General features: G+C 54.0%; 2 protein-coding genes across 15 annotated transcripts in view; one reads left to right on the top strand and one right to left on the bottom strand.

Annotated features, from left to right (window-relative positions):
* Positions 1-7,082, top strand: part of RABGAP1 (RAB GTPase activating protein 1) — a 172,402-nt gene extending 165,320 nt beyond the window's left edge. For all 6 annotated transcript variants that reach the window (XM_055123727.1, XM_055123732.1, XM_055123730.1 and 3 more), the window contains 5 exons: positions 489-593; positions 1,468-1,551; positions 1,908-1,979; positions 3,593-3,790; positions 5,426-7,082. In XM_055123727.1, the coding sequence (XP_054979702.1) occupies positions 489-593; positions 1,468-1,551; positions 1,908-1,979; positions 3,593-3,790; positions 5,426-5,548 (582 nt within the window). In that variant the 3' untranslated portion in view covers positions 5,549-7,082. The remainder of the gene's footprint in view (positions 1-488; positions 594-1,467; positions 1,552-1,907; positions 1,980-3,592; positions 3,791-5,425) is intronic.
* A 1,203-nt stretch (positions 7,083-8,285) lies between these two features.
* Positions 8,286-20,218, bottom strand: part of STRBP (spermatid perinuclear RNA binding protein) — a 147,738-nt gene continuing 135,805 nt past the window's right edge. For 7 of the 9 annotated variants that reach the window (XM_055123733.1, XM_055123738.1, XM_055123735.1 and 4 more), the window contains one exon: positions 8,286-17,398. In XM_055123733.1, the coding sequence (XP_054979708.1) occupies positions 17,304-17,398 (95 nt within the window). In that variant the 3' untranslated portion in view covers positions 8,286-17,303. Of the gene's footprint in view, positions 19,854-20,218 lie in introns of all 9 variants that reach the window. The other 2 variants (XM_055123740.1, XM_055123739.1) reach the window with 2 other exon arrangements.

Genomic DNA, 20,218 nt, shown 5'->3' with positions numbered 1-20,218 from the left:
TCCAGGGCGGACCTTGTTTGAAGCAGAGAAGGACCAAGAGTTTAGAGCAAGAAGATGAGAGGGGACCATGACTAACACACCTAACACGTGCTCGTCCACACCGAAGGAAGAACTTGAGCACAGAGGGGGTCTCACATGCCTGTCCAGGTGGCACGTGGCCCCCGAGGGTGGGAGAGGAGCTTGGCTGGTCCCAAACACTCTGCTCCTGGCCACTGCCCTGCCCCGCCTCCAGGCAAGGACCAAGTCTCCGCCCCCATCCCCCCTCTCGGGATCAGTTTCCCAGCTCTGTAAAATGGATTTGTGTTCAGAAGTTCAGCCCAGCCGCAGCAATTCTTTTATTATTATTTTTTTATTTTTACTTTTTAGTGAAAAAGTCACCATGATGTGCAGTGACAGACTTCACAAACTTTTGTGATTACCTTTCAGTCACAACGATTGAGTGCCCATCCCTCCACAGTGCCCACGTTCACTCTTGTTCGATGTTTCAGGCTGAGGAAAAGGCGGACGCGTTGAACAAGGAGCTGCTCATGACCAAGCAGAAGCTGATCGACGCAGAGGAGGAGAAGAGGCGGCTGGAAGGAGAGTCGGCCCAGGTGAGGCCTGGCGCGGCTTCCTGCTGGCACTGAAGAGCCCGGAGACATTTGGCTTCAGATGTTTTCCAAAGACCTTTCCCCCCCCACATTTCATTTTTATTAGTTATGCAAAGGCAGAATGGTTCTTAATAATTAAAGCACAGAGGAGGGCAGCGAGTGGGGCAAAGCTCCTTAATCGGGGCAGGAAAATTCCTGTGTCAGCATCTTGAGTTTTAAAAAGAAGAGGGTGTGGGTGAGCACTGAGAAGGTACCTGCCAGAGTCTGTTCCTGCCCCGTGCCAGCCTGCTGGGGGCACCTGCAGCCACAGAACAGCCCTCAGACGCCCTTCCTGTCCCACACCCTTTCTCCCCGAGCCCCGCCCTTTCTTCCCCAGCCCCTTCGCCCCTGCAGCCACAGGCCCCAGGTGGCGCTGTTGGCCGGTTGGTCTGTGCCAACTCTTGCTCAGCGGTGGGCTTGCCATGCCAGCGCAGGCCAGGATGAGAGGGGGCTCCACGGCTTCGAGGGTTTGACTGTTCTCCCCTGTCCCACACCCCGAGCAGGGTCAGTGCTAAGGGGGAGAAAACGAGGCAGAAGTTTCTCCCGGCCCGAGCCACAGCACCATGGGGAGGGCGCTTGCCTTGCACGCAGCCAGCCTAGGTCTGATCCCCCGCCTAGGTCCCCCAATACTGCCAGGAGTCATCCCTGAAAACAGAGCCAGGAGTAACCTGAGCACTGCTGGATAAGGCCCCAAAATAATTAAAAAAAAAAAAGGAAGAAACGAAGAAGTGGTGTCCAGAGTCTGGGCAGACCCGTTTTGGAAAGCCCAGCGCTAAGCTGGCGGCAGAATCCCCTCCCCGCCTCCCCGACATCTCACTCCTGCTCTTTTTATGTGTAGTTAAAAGAAATGTGCCGCCGGGAACTTGACAAGGCAGAGTCTGAGATTAAGAAGAACAGTTCGATCATCGGCGACTACAAGCAGGTAGGTCTGTGCACCTGGGCCTGCAGCGAGGCGCGAGGGGACGTGGGTGGCCGGCGGGGCGGGGGAGGGGGAGCGTAGGCACATGTAGGGACCGTGTCTGCCTGGCTGCCGTGTCTCACAGCAGAACTGAACTCAGAACTGCCTTGCTCCTTCCTTCAGGGGCGCCTAATGTTGAGCATGGCGGGGTAATAATAACAGGGCGGGGGGGGGGGGAGCACTGCGTGTGGCTCCCGTCCGTCCCGGATCCCAGCAGCCCGCAGGAGCCTGTGGGAACCGTCTTGAATCTAGTCACTTCCGCTGTGGGATTCATCCCCATCCAGAGGGATGCAGATTGACATTCTTTTTTTCCCCTTTAGATTTGTTCTCAGTTGAGTGAAAGATTGGAGAAGCAGCAGACGGCCAATAAAGTGGAAATCGAGAAGATCCGGGTAAGTCCCCCTTGACTGGACAGAAGCCGAGCTTCCCGGGGGGAGTTTCATTCCATAAGCTGGCGAGTGCCGGGCAAGGGGCCTGTTCACGAGAACAAACAAGCACTGGCTCAGAGTCCGGAACCCGGACCAGACGGTGCCCGGGAAGGGCAGTGCTGCGAAGTCCTTAGGCTTCCCGAAGGCCACCTGTGCCCGGCGAGGGGGTGAGGGGGTAAGGGCTCCACAGAGCTGAGGACCAGGCGCAGGTGCCTGGGGCTCTGGGGAGGGAGGGAGGGAGTGCTAACTCGAGCTGACTTGGTGCTCCCTCTAAGCTTCCCTGCAGTACTGAACTTGGCAGTTCACAGAGATACTTGCTAAGATGTTCCCAGCTTCAGTGCATGGGCTGTGGCAGGGCCGTGTTTGCACAGAGCAGCTGACCCCCTGCCAAGCACAGGGACCCCCGGCTTCCTGCAGGGCCACTGTTGAAACAGGACTTGTCTGCTGATTCTAAAACTAATAATGCTCATTGGAAAACACGTGGAAAATAAAGTTTTTAAGCCATTTTAGCTGTAGCAAACAATTTGGCATGTTTTTTTCCTCTCTCCTGTGTTTTAACATACACATTTTTTTTTAATTTCTAAATTTTTTTTGTGATAACATCTCTGAAAATGGCAAATTTTAGTGTTTTTTGGTAGCATAATTAGCAGACTATTTGCTTAGAAGCAATATAAAATAGTGATGCTTCTTACAAAAAGTAGCATCCTAGACAAAACACAGTGCGCTCTATGTGCATAAGTATACATGACCATCCTTTGTAGAGATTTGTGTCCTAGTTTGCCCAACGTTTAACCTTCTCACCATGTTTTTTTTGGGGGGGGGCAGAAAACTCAACTTTTTAGGGCAGTGCGCTTCCTTATTCTAAATGAGACAACATACTAGTTTCTCCAGTTTCTCAGTAGTAGTTTTTCCTCCCCTAGTTCTTTTGTAAGTCTGTCGGAAATCCCTGCACCTAAGTGGTCACTGCCGTGTCATTCTTTAGAAATAAGTTTACTGGACCAAGACATTTTTGGTCTTTTTGGGCCAAGACATTTCTGGCCTTTTTTGGCTTTTTTTTTTGGGTCACGCCCGGCAATGCACAGGGGTCACTCCTGGCTCTGCACTCAGGATTACTCCTGGCGGTGCTCAGGGGACCATATGGGATGCTGGGATTCGAACCCAGGTTGGCCGCGTGCAAGGCAAATGCCCTACCCGCGGTGCTACCGCTCCAGCCCCTCTGGCCTTTTTTGGACCTAGAATATTTTTATTGGGCCAGAGAGACAGTGCAGGAGGCAAGACACGTGTCTTGCATGTGGCCACGATAGCTGAGTCCGGGTTCCGCCATGTCAGCCCCCGAGCCCCTCTAGGTGTGGCCCAAACACCCTTCATTCACCCCGACCCCTGCCCCACGCCCAAAGGGAAATCCTTCCATTGCTGTGGGTGTGTCGGAGCAGGCGGCTCTGTCTGCTCGGCCGTCTGCCAGTTTGCAGGAACACGCTGTTCCCCAGCGCTCTCGCGCAGACAGGGGAGCCCGGCTCCCAGCGCCGAGCTGCCGGACTCTGCTCAGGGGCCTCTTCATGTCTGAAATTGCATTTCAGCAAAAAGTGGATGACTGCGAGCGCTGCCGGGAATTTTTCAACAAGGAGGGACGCATCAAGGGAGTGAGCGCTGCCAAGGATGTGGTGGACGAGGACACGGACGAAGAGAAGGAGACGCTCAAGAATCAGCTGCGAGAGATGGAGCTGGAGCTGGCGCAGACCAAGCTGCAGCTGGTGGAAGCCGAGTGCAAGATCCAGGTAACGGCCACCACCGCGGCCCCCACGGCCCCGGAAGCCCCAGAGTGAGCTTTGTGGTTCGGAACTGTGGGATATCATTGGTTTGTGGACAGAGGCCCGTTGTTTTCACTATGCCATGTTGGATGAGTTTCGTCTGTCCTAGCTAACGCTCGGGCTTTTTGTTTGGGGGCCGTGCCCGGCGATGCTCAGCGGTCACTCCTGGCTCTGCACTCAGGAATCACACATGGCAGTGGCCGAGGCCCTTACTGGGATGCTGGGGATCGTACCCGGGTCAGCCGCCACTTCCAAGGCAAATGCCCTAGCCACTGTGCTCTCTCGGGCCTGTTCACAGCTGGACTTGCTCATGAGAATTCTCCATCAAGCTTAGAACATTTTGTGTTGGTAGGCGGTTGCCTTGCACGTGGCCTACCCGGGTTAGATTCCTCTGCCCCTCTCGGAGAGCCCGGCAAGCTACCAAGAGTATCCCGCCCGCACGGCAGAGCCTGGCTAGCTACCCGTGGCGTATTTGAGATGCCCAAAACAGTAACAACAAGTCTCACAATGGAGACGTTACTGGTGCCCACTGGAGCAATTCGATGAACAACGGGATGACAGTGCTACAGTGCTACACATTTTAAAATCACAGCTGCCCCAGCGAACCTAATCTCTTGGGCCTTAGGTCAAGGTTAGTTGTAACCTCTTTGCTTCACTATCTGCAGATAGAACAGGGGACTCTATCAGGGAATTTCGTTTAGAGGATTTTTTAATGAAATGCACCAAGGGGCTGGAGCAGTAGTACGGCAGGTAGGACGTTTGCCTTGCACGCAGCCAATCCGTGTCTAATCCCCTGCATCCCATATGGACCTGAGACCAGAGCCAGGAGTAAACTCTGAGCTGCCAGTGTCCCCGTCCTCCACCCCCCTAAAAAGAAAAAATAAATATTGGATGGAAAAGCTCAGCCTGGACCCTGAGGGTTATCCCAGTTCAGTCACTTACCTAGTCACTGCGGACATGGCTGACTCATGTGAGCCTTGATTCCCTGCTGCACCGAGTCATCCCAGGAGAGGCATTCAATGGAGTTTGGAGGCAGTCAAGCCCAGGGCCCAGCCCTACCTACACACACAGACACGCATGCACACACGCGTGCACGCACACAACAGGCATCCATCCGCTCTTTCTGCCAGGCTCTGTGCTGGTTGCTGGGGCAGCAGAGCGTGGTTGCCGTAGTAGCTGCTGTTCTGGCGTCCCCACGGCAGCCGTCTGCCGAGTCAGCGCCAACAGGGGTTGCAGCTGCTGAAGAGGAAGACGGAATAGCAGGACAGGGCCCGCGCAGGGAAGGGCTTGGAGTAGGAGGTGTGGCGGTGAGCACTGAGCCGGAGCAGGCAGGGCAGGGCCCAGAGCAAAGCTGCTTGCAGACCCCGCAGGGAAGTCGAGGCCTTGGGGTCACGATGCCATTTCAGCTGGGGCATCAGTTCTGCCTGGGGGGCAGTGGACCGCGGGAGCGGGAGATTCTGGGTGAGGAATAAACGGCAGGGAATGGGGTCTTATCTAGCCCAAAGCTTTGACACAGCAGCCGGGGAGTTTCTAGCGGCCTCTCGTGGCCACGTCACTGACCTCGCATCTCCGCATCCTCAAGGACGGTTGTTTCTCCCGCAGGACTTGGAGCACCACTTAGGCCTGGCCCTGAATGAGGTCCAGGCGGCCAAGAAGACGTGGTTTAACCGAACGCTGAGCTCCATAAAGACGGCGACCGGGGTTCAAGGGAAAGAGACTTGCTGAGGCAGCTGCTGCCTCTGGACCACCTCCAGGAAACACGCCACCTTTTGTTGCCTTCTTTGGCCAGATGTGTGATTCTGTGACCTGTCCCAGGACCTGGACGTAGCTAAATCCGATCCATAGACGCATGTTGGTAGGTCCCCGGACCAGAGCTCACGAAGCAGCCAGCCTCTGGGGGAAGGCGCTCCTAACTACTGATACTAACAGGCCTGCTCGCTTGGCTGATGCTCGCGAGATGCTCCTTGGCACGGCCGCCCCCGGCGCCCGGGCAGGGCAAAGCCCCACAGCCCAGAGCTCTGTGGACATGGGCAGAGTTTGGGGATCCTTCAAGCTGTTGGGTTTTTTTCTAAACCTTTAACCTTTTTTTTAAATATACATATTATATATATAAATATATATGGGGGGAGGGAAGGCTGGGGGATCAGTAACTCAGATAATTCTTACGTTTCAGTGCCAGCAGAGGGCACCCCAGGTAGACATAGAGAAGCACTTTGTTGACATAGGAGGGACTCGTGGTTGTCACTGAACCACCTCGTTTTGTTAAGCTCTGACGCACAGGTTTTGGGTTTGGCATTCTTCACCTGTTTCTGATCAATTCTATGCAACTCTGAGAGTTCCTGTTGTTTAGTGGTAGCTGCCAAGATGAGTACCGGGCTGGGGTGGGTCACTCAACTGTGAGACAGAATTAATCATAACGTGGACAAATCCTATTTTGCTTATGTGTCATAAGTGTGTGTATGTGTGTGTACATATATATATATATATATAAATATTTTCTCCCGATGCACCCAACTGACAGTGTTTACTCCCTGACCAGGACTGACCCGCACAACTTAATTATGTGGTTATTTGGCACTTAACTCCCTCCAGACCTGCTGGGCGCTGCGCCCTCAAGCACGCCCTCACTTCAAGGTTCCTAGAATCTTTGCACAACAGGTCCTACAAGTGAGAAAGACACTGAGCTGTGCGTGTACGCGCGCGTGTGTGTGTGTGTGTGTGTGTGTGTGTGTGTGTGTGTGTGTGTGTGTGTGCAGGACACACTGTGGCGAGGCCCCCGTCCTGCTGGCCTGTGGATCACTCCCCGCCGCCTGGGCCCTCCCCGAAAGGTGGCCGGGTGTGAACCTCGATGTTCCGAAGGTGGCAGTGGAATGAAATGGAGGTTCAGCACCTTTTTAAAAAAAAATAATTTATACAGTGATATGCTGACAGGCTTTTACAAGAGGCACTGGTTTGTATATAAAGACACTTGGATTTTTGTATCTCCCCCGCGCCCCGAGTCTGTACTGATGCTTGCTAAGGTACTGGGAGGTAACACGTAGCAACCCCTAACCCACATCCCTCTGCTTTGTGTCTTTTTTGTTCAGTTACCAAGACAGCTGTAAGCCCATCTAAAATCTAGGTGAGTGGACATTGTGCTAGGTAGTTTCAGTGTGTCGACTTTATGAACCGAAATATAAACCAGTAAAATTGTATTACTATTTCTTTTGTTGGTTTTATTTTAACAGCATATTCATTAAATATTTTGGTACAAACAATATCGCTTTGTAAAAACTAGTTTATCCTTGTGTTCCGGTCCCGTTCCGTCTGCCACAAGCAGAGTCAGACCCCTCTGCCCGCAAGACCCAGGCCGTTCCCCACCATCCCTGCAGATCATTCTGGAATAGTTTAGGGCCGCTAGCCATGTGGGCTGGGAAAACATGGTTGGTTCTGCCTCGGGAGGCGGGAGAGGGCCCTGTGCTGGGATAGCCCGGGGGGCCGCCTGCCCTGTCGTCAGCGCGGAGCAGCAGCTCTCGGCCCTGCGCCCGGCTGAGGCGGCTCAGCAGGTGACACAGGCCCGGGGCACCCTCAGAGCCTGAATCCTTGTTTCAGCCGGTCTGGGCAGAGCACATGCCAGGATGTTCCAGGCGTTGGGGCTGACTACAGGGTTCATACAGCCCCAGGCCTTGCCGGGCTCGGAGAACCATACGGGACGCCAGGGGTCGAGCCTGTGTTAGCCACGGGAGAGGCAAACACCGTCCCCGCTGTGCTATCGCTCCGGCCCCACAAATAATCTCCCCAAGATAAAGGGTCCCGGGAGGACCTCCCTTGCTCAGAGCTATGCTCATGTGAACCGCAAATTCAAACCTCGGGTGTGGAGCGGGTGAGGGGGACCCCAGAACAGGGTGGAGCAGTCGGGGCCCATTAATGGTGGCTGCTTTAAAGTGGCCCCGTGGACAGGGGATGGGCAGCAGCTGTATCAGCAGCTGTAACAAGCAGCGCGGCACGCCCAGGTCATGCCCGCCACAACCTCGGACACGTGCCACACTCTGGCGGGGGTCAGCCTTGTCCCGCGTCCCAACACCCGCTGTGCGAACACGGAGATTTTCATTGTGCCGGTGCCGCCACCTCTTCCCGGCGGGGCAGGGAGGTGGCCGTCACGTTCTCCCTGGCCCCTCTGGAGACCTGCTCCGGGGGCTCCCAGCAGGAATCTCACTGGGGAAGGAACAGGCGGAAGAGCTTCAGGTCCGGAGGCAAACTGCCGAATGTGGAGGCTCCAGCCCCCGGTGCCCCACCAGCCTGGGGCGCGGTGAGGCCCGGGCGGGGGGAACGCGTGAGACCAGGCTGAGAGCAGGGAGAGCAGCAGAGCGGGGGCCGCTCCTTGGCCGTTCTGCAGGCCCTGGCCCAGATGCCCAGACGCAGCCGCGCTGCCCCTCACCCCTGCCCCACCCCCTGCGCGAGCAGCAGAGAACAGCCAGCCCACTGCTGCTGAAGACAGAAGCTTTTATTCGATTCATCCAGATAAGGAAAATGCAACATGTCAGGGCGTTACAGAGGGCAGAGCCGGCCGGGAGGCTCCTGCTCGGCCAAGTCCCGTCGGTGTGGAGGAGCCGCCGCGTGGCGCTGCCTGGAGGAGGCGGTGGCAGGTCCCTCGGGAGGAGGCCAGGCATCTCGTGGTGAGGCACTGGGGACAGTCCGCCCACGAAGGCTGCCGCTTCCATCGTGCCGAAGACTCCCAGTTCCGAGTCCACGTGTGGTCATTGCCCAGAGGGAAGGACAGTCCAGTGTCCGTTTAACACAGTACACAACATGGAGTTACTGCCAAGGACTCTGCACTGCAACTCTAGACACTATTTACACTTGCGTACTCAGAAGGAAACACAGTCAGTAATTACAGGTATTTACTCGAGACCAGTATCTGAGAGCCGCCCCGGCCAACTGCCCGGCCGGTGCCATGCCCGTGACCGAGCAGCGGGGGGGCTTCTACTCACCGCCACACCGCGGGGCTCCTGGAGGCGCCTGGGGGCGGGCGAGAGGACGAGGGCCACAGCACCCTTGGCCAGGCTCCGAGCTGTTTCCGGAAGCGCCCTAGCCCGGGAAGGACAGAGCCCTGTCCTGCCCCCGGCCCGCCTCAGGCCAGGCCGGCAGAGAGGCCCAAGCGCAAGGCTAAGAGGGGCGCGGTCAGCGCTCTAAGGACTAGGAAGGGCCAGTTGGCCAAAGATGGTGCCCGGTGACTGTCAAGAGAAGATGGACAAAGGCAGAAGGTGGCGACCGCCTCCGACCCTGTGGCAGGAAGGCCCGCGGGCCGGGGCCAGCCCAGTGAGTGGCAGCAGATGCGGCCACAGGGCCCTGGCACCTCCCGCAGATCCTGGCCGCCGCTAGTGGGCACCCGCCTGACCTCCAGCTGCTCTGCACACCAGGCACCACTCCGGCCTCGGCGGGCAGTAGATGAGGAGTTTGGGGGAACCGCTGTCGGGAGGGGGAGCCCTGGCATCGCGGGGGCAGGAAGTGCCCACAACTCAAGGCCCGAGCACAACACAAGCCGCTGGACAGACAGCGGAGCCTGGACACCACATGGCCCCAGACGGCCAGCCTCGCCGTCACAAACGCCAGAAGCAAGGACCGAGGACAAAGCTGTCCCTCGGCAGAGAGACGAGAGCCTCGAGGGACAAAACAAAGGCCACAGTGCTGAGGGGGCCCACCCCCCCCCCAGGCACCTCTGCACCCGCCAGCCCCGGGTGACCCCATGCCCCGCCCCTCAGCACAGAGCCGCAGGAGGCGGGAGCAGCCATGGAGCATCCCTTCCCGGGAGGCCTGGACGGGGCGGCCGGGGCGCCCCCACGGCAGTGGCCAGACAGCAGCAGGACTGTCTCGCCAGCAACCCCGAGCACTTTGTCCCTGGCCTGACCGTCATCAGGGGACGCACAGAGGGGGGATGTGTTGGTCCTGCCGCCTGCCGTCCCACTCACACAAGGCCCCGCCAGAGTTGGACTGACACATGCCCCCAGGGTCCTGCCCTGCCAAGTGGCCGTTAGGAGGCAAGAAAAGGCTCCAAGGTGGGGGCTGGGTCGGGGGGGGCTCCGATGCTCGGAGCACTGTCACCGATGCCAGAGAGACCTCCCCAACGGAGCTGTGACACCAAGGCACACTTGTCACTGCAGCCCCCAGACACCCCTCAGTCTCCTGGGCCTGAACTCTATGCTGAGCTCCCTCTCCAGCCAAGGCTCACCCTCCAGTGCTCACCTCTCATGAAACCTAAGCTTCCCGCAGGGAGGCCCACAGCCCCTGCACACAGTGCTCAGGAAACCTTGGTGGGGACACGAGCGGACCCACCCAGCAGATGGGACCAAGTTTCCTGTCAGCACTGGGCCAGAAGCAAGTCACCTCTACAGCTGGAGACAAGCGCTGGTGGGAACAGCCAGCGGCCCCGCCCCGTGCTCCCCTGCGGCGTACAGATGGGTCCCTGTGCTCTGGCAGCGCCCGTGGGCGCCCACCAGGCTGTGCTTGAGGCCCGGGCCCCCTGCTCCCCTCCCTGCCCGTCCACCGGGACAAACCAGCCCAGGGAGGCCTGCGTGACCCTCAGCCCCCGCCCCGCTCCCGTGTTGGCCGGCTCCTGCCGGGAGGAGAGCCACGTGCCACCTGCTTACGAAGCCAGAGCTGCTGCGAGGCCACCCTGGGCCACCCGAGTCGGGGAAGCAGAAGGCGCCAACGGGCGGTACCCCAGAGGGTGTGGCGGGAGAGAGGGGCTCAGTGCCCCCCAGCATCTCCCCTGCCCTGGCACGGGGCCTCTCCAGCCTTGCCTGCAGTGCCACAGGCCCGTGGCCGCGCTTCCTTTCTTCCTTCCCGGCCGTGGCGACAGCCACGTCCCCTTGAAGCCAGGAGGCCAAAGGGCCTCTCCCAAGCAGAGACGGCCGGACGCCCCCGAGCCCCCAAAGCGCCCTGCTCCCCTCCTCCTGCGCAGCCCGGCTGGCCGAGGCGAGACCCTGGGTGAGGGTCTGTGCGCTCTCACTACCCCTGCGCGGCCCCACCCGGTGTCCTTTCCCCAGGCTGCCCAGGGACAGCTTCCAGGTGCCCCCGCCAGGTGACGCCCACCTACTCCCTGCACTGGAGCCTCCCAGGCCAGGAACTGAGCCCGTGTCCTCTCTTGAGCACTGCGGGAAGGCGCCTCCATCCCAGGGACCCGGGACAGCCACGACCGAACACAACAAGGCGGCCCGCCAAAATCACACACCCGGCAACGCAGTCTCCGCCCCCCCGCCCGGGCCTCGTCTCTGCAGTCACAGCCCTGGGCTGGGACTGTCGGCTCCAGTTCGGGCATGAAAAGATCACTTGTGGCACCAAAACCAACTGTGCAGCTGGGGGACTCGGCCTGGGCTGGGCATCGCCTGCCCGGCGGGGACGATTCCTCCCACGGAGGCGGACAGTCGGCCTGGAGGGCTGGGGGCAGTCAGAAAGGTGGTTGGGCCGGGCTGGTTCCGACCCAGAGAACACCCGAGTCCAGAGCAGAGGGAGCGGACGCTGCCCCAGCAGGTTTGGAAACAGGCCAGGTGCCAGTCCCGACCGGCAGCATGAGCCACAAGCACGCCCCCTGGGGAGGGGCGGGGAAGGGGGCACCAGGCCCACTCGGCTGTCCCCCTGCCTGGGCCACCGTTTCCTCACCTGCAAGAGCACCTTCCGGAGCGCGGCCACCGGAGAATGCGCCCCTCCCGGCCAGGGCGACAGCTGGCACCCTCGTTCCCATGCAGGACACCGGCCTTGGCTCCCACCTTACTCTGGGTCCCCCGGGCACCACCGGCCAGCGTGGCCTCAAACAAAAGCAAGCCCACGGGAAAAGCCCTCACCGGGACACGCGGTCCCCGCACTCGGAGCCGGGAGCAGCCCCAGAGGGGCACCGGGCATGACTTTCCCAGACTAAGAACCACACTCCCACCGCGAACCCGGTGGTGGTCCCGGCAAGATCGCAGGGCCCCAATGTCCGGCCTGCTGTCGGCACCATGCGGCCGTGTGAGCAATGTCCCGCCGTGCCCTGCAGGGCGAGTGACGGTGACGGGCAAGGGACCAATACCCAGCCCACGCTCGCCCACCCTGCGACAGACCCGCAGAGCTCCCCGCGCCGAGGGCCGCCTGCTAAGCGCAGGGCACTGGCACCCCTACCCGCTCGGCACCTGCCCGGGGTCACCTCCCCCGCCCCCGAGGACCCCCAGTCAGGGCTGCCGCAGCCGCCTTCAAAGCCAGGGCCAACTCCCTCGGGACGGCCCTGCGCCTCCCGCCCGCAGGGAGGCAGAGCACATCAGCTGCTGGAGCGCCACTCCAGTCACACAGCCAGTCACACTTCGGGCTTCCAGCCTCTGCAGTCCGTCATGTTTCCCACAGATTGGAAGAAAACAGCCCTATTTTATGGGAAAATATCTGTGTCTATACCTAGATAGATAGGTATCTAGTCAGAAAGGCCAGGGGCCAGGAGTCCAGGCCCGGCGCCCGAGGCTGCAGGAGGGGGTGGCACTGTGACAGCGCCAGCGTCACTCCAGAATCAAGCTGACTACAGAGGCACGACAGGAAGAAGCCCAGCTCCAGCAACACCCGCGCCCCGCCTCCTGCCTGCCCGCCCTCCGAGCCGCCCCCACGGCTGCCCACAAGGCCAGTGGCCTCGACTCCAGGCACTCGCAGCCCCACTGGCGTCTGGGGGAACTACAGAAGGACCGAGGCAGCAGACACACAGCAGAGACGCTGGGCTCCGGCAGCGCCCAGAGGACTCGCACGCCCGGCCCAGCGGCCACCAGGGGCGACAGGGTTCTGTCTGCAGAGAGGCTGGGCCAGGGAAGATCAGAATCTTCCTCTAAAGGACGAGCTCAAAGTCATTGGCACTGGTTTTCTGCCAACCGAGAAATAAATATTACTTTGTACTTTGGAAAAGACAAGCACGAAATAAATACAAACTACCTGTTTCCTGGCTACTGCGAGAGTTCCAGAGCGCGCGGCCTCTGGTCTTCTCAGAGTGGACTATACCAGGACGGTGCTGGGCACCCTCGGGCAGCACTGGGGGTCAGACGCTGGCCGCAAGCCTGGTTCTGGTCTTCAGGCCACCCCCGTGCTCAGGGCTTACTCCGGGCTCTGCACGCCGGCACCATCACCCTGGCGTGGCTCAGGAAACCATATGGGGGTGGGGGGGGCGAGCCAGGGCCCACCCACTGTACCATCGCTCTGGCCCCTGCACCTCGGGCCTTCGTACGGAATGAACCGTGTCCGGGCTCCCCTGCCTTTACCTGACAGCCAAGCAGTTCTGCTTGGAACAACTGACCTCTGAGGAAACACCAGACAGGGCCTTGCTCAGCCTAGACGCGGTAAGGGAGCGAATCCACCAACCCCCCCTCCCCCCCTACGGAATCCATGACATGAGAATTATCTAAATCTCTCTCGTAGCATCGAAAGTCTAGACTAGAACCCAAATCCACCTTCTCTGCTTTTAGAGGCAGTACTGGGTCACTGTCTCCAGCATCTGCCAGGCCTCGCCCCCACCAGCAGGCAGGAGCACCTCTGCCCGAGTCTCAGGGCCCCGCGGTCTCTGCAGGAACACACCCTGTACTCAATCCAGAAACGTCAACTTCACCCACTCCCCCAACCACACCTCGAGAGAGAAGTGGACAAGGGCAGGCGGACAGAGCTCCCCCAAGGGTAAGAGAGTGGTGAGGAGTCAGATACTCTTCTCCAAAGAGTGACGGCCACAGGCCACAGCGCTGCTCCCCAGATGCACGCTTCAACAGCTGAAGCCCCCTCGCCCAGCCCCCTTTCCCCCTGTGGCTTAAACTAACTTGCTACCTGACCGTGGGAAGGCGCCGCTCTGCCTGCACGGTTCCAGGGACAGCGAGCGAGCAACACTCCTCTTCCTCATTAAGCCCGGCCCGGAGACTTGGGCTCAGCAGGCCGACACGCTACGCCCGGCCGCTCAGAAATCCCAAGAACCCGTAAGCCTCAAAGCAAGTCTACCCCCACTGGCTCCCCGCCCGGCAGCAGACAACACAGGAGGGGGCCTCTCCCGGCCCTGGCAGCACCCCACATCAGCGGGCACAAAGGCACCGCCACAGCTGCCGGCAAGCCCTGCTCCCAGCGTTAACTTCCCGTCCCCTGCGCGAGCCACGCCAACACTGACGACACACTCACTAGGGGCCAGTCACCCCTCAACACACTGCACGGGGACGGACTCACTCACTGCCCAAGCCCATGGGACTCTGCGAGAGGGCTAGAAATACTCTGGCCCAGATGGCCACCTGGTTTCTCTTCCCTATTTCTGGCCGTGCTGTAGAGCTTACATAACCTAATTTGCATCCCGGTGCTATTTTTGAAACTCTCCAAAGATCACTGCTCCGAGCATCAATGGAAGCCGTGAGCTCCACTTGGAACAATAATGAGAGGAAGCATACCTATTCTCACAACTACCCCAATCCCTGACTTCAGCCCATCTTTCCAGAAGATTCTCCTAGCACCGGAACTCATCCTTACCCGGGAAGTCTCGCTCTGTGCCGGGGAGGCTCTGACGGGGAGCGCAACTCAGCGTGGGGCGGTTTCCTGGCTCGGCCTTGCTACCCAGCGTTCCTCTCCTGCACACGCCTCCGAGCACACAGGAACCTCAGGTCACGGGAGGGCCTGGCAGCCAATGGCGATCTCGAGTGCGTGAACAGAAGAGGCTCTGCTAGTCTCCCTGACCTCAGAGGGCCCCAGGATCCAGATGGCTCTGAACAGGGCAGTTACAGGAAGACCAGTCACCGAGAAAGGCTGGTCCCAGCCTTAACTGCACTGAATGTTTCTGGGGCAGGAACTCAGGGATCATCTTACTTCATTCCCTCAATATTGGAAATTTTCAATATCATTGAATGGCTGATCGTAAAGGTGAAATGTCCCTTATTTTTATTCTAAAAAATATAAAGAGATGGTCAACATTTAAATTAATCATTTTTTCTTTGCTATGGCATTAGAACTGTGTATAAAGGGCAAGAATATCTGCTATTCGCTTCCATTCATTTAGTTTGTTTACTTGGACAGAGGGCCAGAAACACACACTGAGTAGGATTAACTGCCAGAAGTAACTTATATTGCACAAAGTTTTTCTTTTTTTCTTTTTCTTTTTAATGGCTTTTTGGGTCGCACCCGGCAATGTAAGCCGGCAGTTACTCCTGCCTTTGCACTCAGGAATTAATCCTGGTGGTACTCGGGGGACCATATAAGATGATGCCAGGGACTGAACCCAGGTTGGCCGTGTGCAAGGCAAACGCCCTCCCTGCTGTACTGTCGCTAGGCCCCTACTGCATGAAGTTTCAAGTGACACCCACTGCTGGCATGTCAGTGGGCCCAAGATGCTAAATCATTTATAAATACACTATTAAGTTAATCATCTGACACTACTTCTGCACATATTTCCCAACTTAAAATGTTGACAGTAGGCCCAATTCCACCAGCAGAAAGACTCACACTTACAGTGCTTCCCAGGCCAAGCTCTGATTAACTAGCACCCAAAGAATCGGGCATACAACGGGCTGTGGGATCAGACCTGGAATGCAGTTGGTACTTAAGACTCTAGGCTTAGTACAGTCTTTTTAATGGATGCCAAAGCGACATTCGACATACATACAGCTTCTGTATGGCAGGGAAAAAGTTGTTCCAGCAACCTTCAAAGTTAGTAATAAAAAGAAAACTGCTACTTAGAGACAAATATAAAACATAATATTCAATTTAATCTCTATATATCAAATACAGCTTTAGCATAAAACATCTATCACATATAAAATGCATTTATGGGACACACTAAATGAAGCAAATCCTTATTGAAATACTTGGCCTAATCCTCTCCCCTTTTACAGGAACTCACGGTAGCTGAGTAAGGTGGACACGACCCAGCTGGCCAAGGAGCCGAGAGCAGAGAAGAGCCGCTCGGAGGCTACTGGCCTCTGCGCACGGGTACTCGCCGCCCGCGCCTCAGCAGAGTTCCTCTGCAAACAGTTAGCTCAACTCAGTCAGTTCTAGATTTTCCCATAGTTACCTCAAGGTTTTGGTATTATTCATTTTCTATTGCTTTAAATGTATGGCTTCTTGCTGCAGTTGTACTGGGACATACAACATAGATCAGAGATTCTCATTTCTTGGAGAAAGTTCTCTCCGTAAGAAATTGGCACTTTGACCCTCAGCTTATATAACAGCTACCAAAAAAAAAAAAAAAATCCAGCACTGCGGCCGACCTTGCTGCTCCGGCCTCTTCTCCAGGGGACCCCTCCGCTCCCCTGAACAGGTACATGTGTGCAATTCACATTTAGGTCACATCCTACGTCTCTACACACACGCACACACTCACTTCAGCCAACGTAAAATGTCGCTCAACTAAAAAGTAATTAATTACAAGGGATTCAAACAAATACTGCAGATAACTAGTTTACATTTAGATCAGAAAAATCTTTAAGTTAATGTGATGACATAAGACCTAGGCGATCAAATACATCATATATGATTGTCATATATGCATGTTGTGTTCATTGATTTTTTTTTAAAAAAATTCATTTTCTCTTTAATCAGAAAATAAAAGAGCTTACCTTTGTATACTGAGACCACAGCTTACAGTCACTATATCTCGGCCTATTTTATACAAGTGATATGGCTACGAAGGTCCGAGGAGAACGAGAATAAAGTGAGATAAACGTGCTGAAAACTGCTTAAAAGTATTAACCTGAAATACACAGAGGGTCCAACACCAGTTTTAAAAATACATTAATGAGGTATTCCCAGCTCTTCAATTAATAATGGTGACTGATTCATGATTTTCAAACATTCACCCCCCCAAAAAAAAATTAATTTGTCTAAAGAAGAAAAGGCTAATAATAACAGTAGCAGAACCTATCCAGGGTTTGTTGCCCAGGTTGACAATGAGAGAGACGACAGACAGTGCTAGGACTCCTCACCTCACTGCACCACGCACTGCATCGAGCCAGCATGAGGTATGTTGGGAATTCATTGGACCAATCACCTTGCACGGGAGGTGGCCGCTCCTGCAGCCTGAAGACACAGGTTGCAGGGCACATCCCTGGCTGGGCACCAGCCCCCATGCAAAGAGTATGGCTTGGAGGAGGACCCCTATCTCTGGGAACTTACGAAAGCACTAACTGACATGGTTAGGAATGCAACAGTTGGGTTTATGTGCTAAAAAAATGTTTAAAAATGGTCAGAAGATAGCACAGCTAACGCGCTAGTTCTAAGTTCTACGCTGGTCTGTAAACGCCCTGACAAGGGACTAGAGCAGAGGGCTGAACTTGAGATATTGCTAGGTTTCAAAAGGAAAAGTTTCAGAACAGACACCGTGGCTCTGAGTCAAGTATTGCTCTTCTTTAAAATGCTCAGTCATTGCTTTCCAAAAGAATGTGTCAGGGTAGTGTATCTGAAAGCTGGAAAGCCGCAGGGGATCACATTGCTTTTAAAATCAGAACATAGAAATTGCCATTTCAAGCCAGACAACCTGATGGTTCTAGAAGTCAGAGAAGAAATCTTGAGGGCCCAAGTGAATAATAAATGGTGCGACGCTCAGAGGCTGGCAATAGGGACTGTCAATGAAAAAACCACCTACAGTGGAGAAAAGAGCAGAGAAGCAAAACTTTGTGTTAATTTCAGAGAATTTGGTGAAGCCAAGAGCTTCATTTATATTTCTCTGCTCTTTCAGCTGCAAGTGGAATTTTCATTACAAAATGAGGGATGGGAAGGGCAAAAGGGGGAGGGACACTTAATTCATTACAAAATTTCCACAGTCGAACTTGCATGGTTACCACTTCTAACAAAGGACTGACAGCTCAATTATTTTAAGTAAAGCAGAGAAATGTAAAAGTTTGCAGCAACTGGGCAGGTTTACAACATGGTTAGTAACTTCCAACAAACAACAAAATTAAAGGAAAAAAAAAAAAAGACTTGGTAGGAACCATTTGAAATGACTGCCATCATGTTGGAAAAGAGCACAGCTCCCTTTCCCACTCGGGGGCTGAGCCAGACAGCTCGGTCAGCGGCTTCGGAAGAATTTTCTAAAAGAAATCTCCAGAGAGATTCCAAGTCGGAATGCAAATTTGACGATCAATTTCAAATAACAATACAGCTGCTGCTGCCAATTAATAGTATTCAGAACCAAAGAGGACCATCGTAAATAGAGCATCAATTAAAAACTGGGCACTACCAGCCATGCTTTTTCTTCTCAGTGATGGCTCTGTTTCATCCATAGGTCAGCAAAACAGATCAATGAAACATAGACACTCCCCGCTGCAATGGGCCCCTGGTTTATGTCTAGCCACTAATGCACAGGATGAGTATGGTAAGTTCACAGCTATTTCTAGCAAGTGACGCGGTTTTATTAAAGTATCACCCACCACTAATGAAGATAAATGATCCAGGAGCCAAAGTCACAAATACGCCATTATGGAAGAAATACATTTTGGAGAAGTGACACTGGATTTGTTTTAAATTGCTCGTTTCATTCACATTTAGGTGGCCCCAACAATCTCTGGTACATAAATTTGCACACTGAGTGAGGCCCGTGAATATCAGGCAGTGATGTCCAGCTCCAAATCACCGGAATTTATGAGAGCAGAGGATGGCTACTTCATACTGAAAATGGACAATTTTGAGGCACAGCACCTCGCAGCTCCAGCCGCCGGCACTCTGCGGCGTTCATGGGGGTGGGTACCTTAATGAAACCATTACCTTCTAGTAACGTCAGACGCTTTCCAAACGAGGTGAGAATGCAAGTGGAAGACTTAAGTCTGCGCCCTTGACAGAACAGCACAATGTTACTGACTGATCCATTTTTCACCGGCTTAATCAGTTATCTTAAAAATAAATGCTGACCCATGGCTGAAACCTGTCACTTTTCACAGCAGCACTCAACAAGAACTGGGACAATTGAAGAGCAAGTTTTTATGGGGACCCTGTTGCTGCTTTAGATTCTGATGTAATTGAAGAGGAAAAAGACCCTTCAATGAATCCAAAAAAGTCACTAATCTTCTATCTGCATGAACAAAGCCAGGGAGTGAGCACAGTATCGTACAGAGTGAAGAAGGCCACAAGAACAAGAAAGGGTGATTGATTGATTAATTTATTATTTTTTTAAAACTTGGAAATTCGGAAACTAAAATAATCACATTCCTCCTTCCCCATCTCTGGGTAGTGCCATCATTTTAATAAGCAATGCTCAAATAACAGAGTATACCGTTATCGGGCTGCCCTTGTACAACAGAACTACAAAGGGCTTACAAAGTAGCCGGGCTCAAACTAACAATTGCCTTCGCTTTGTGTTTAGCTGTTTGCTTACAAATGAATGGGTTTCTAGGGCTAAATTATTATTGATTTTCAATTCCGTGTAATTTGATACCAAAACATATCAAAAATAATAAGCTAAAACAATATTCAAACCCATATTTTATTGGCTTTAATTACACACTTTAATATTTACAAAGTTTAAATGAAAATTCTATTGTATTAAAAAAAAATAACTACAGCCCAAATTGAATTAAAGTGCCCTGGGGCAAATACATTTCAATCAACTAAAAATCAGTGACTGCATCAGGAACCAGGCAGTACTCTGTGTTACAACAAAGCAGTTTATTTGTGATCAGTGTTTGAGACTATACATCCTTCACAAATTTAATTTTACATAATCTGATACTCCTCTTAAAACTTAAACTTTGAACTGCTAGACTTATTTCCCTAGAACAGAAGGGCTGGTAGAAGTTATTTTCCGGAAATGAGGTACCGTTTCACAGAACTAGTTTCTTTTTTTGTTTGTTTGTTTTCAAGTTTTAGAGAACTAAATTTGCATTTGTTAAAATCAAAAAGTAGGAAAGATGTTCTTTACAAATAATTTTGATCAAGTATGTGTTCAAAGAAAGCAGAATAAAAAGGCTTTTCTCTACCATTCTGTATTGTACTGTTGTTCAATAGGAATTAGCTTCTGTCATTTGCTAAAAGAATGAGTAGTGGGGAACAGGATATGTTGGGAATTTCATAACGGGTAACAGAACCATTCTCTTGGGTAAACCTACAGAGAAAAGAAACGGAGAGGACTCCAAATAAGTTTAATAATCCAATAAAAATTTCAGGTAAAAAAAAAATCTCACATTAATTATCATTAACCTTTTCCAGATTAGTCAGTCAACATGTACCGTTTGGTTTTTTTATTTTTTGGAAGAGGCCCACGTATCTCTCACTCTTATCTTCCATTTGGAAATTGCTCTTAATATTCTGATAATATTTTCCACTCAAAATCAAGTTGGCTACATCATAGGAAGAATGATAATTGGAAAGCAACTTCATTTGAGTGAGCTGCCGTAAATTCTAAGGTGCAAAAGCAATGCTACTGACTCATGGCCTAAGGGAGTCTCGAAATCCACATTGGTTCTCAAT

Source organism: Sorex araneus, chromosome 1 (genome assembly GCF_027595985.1).
Source record: "Sorex araneus isolate mSorAra2 chromosome 1, mSorAra2.pri, whole genome shotgun sequence".
Taxonomy (NCBI): Eukaryota; Metazoa; Chordata; class Mammalia; order Eulipotyphla; family Soricidae; genus Sorex; species Sorex araneus.
This window is presented reverse-complemented; position numbering and strand designations above follow the sequence as displayed.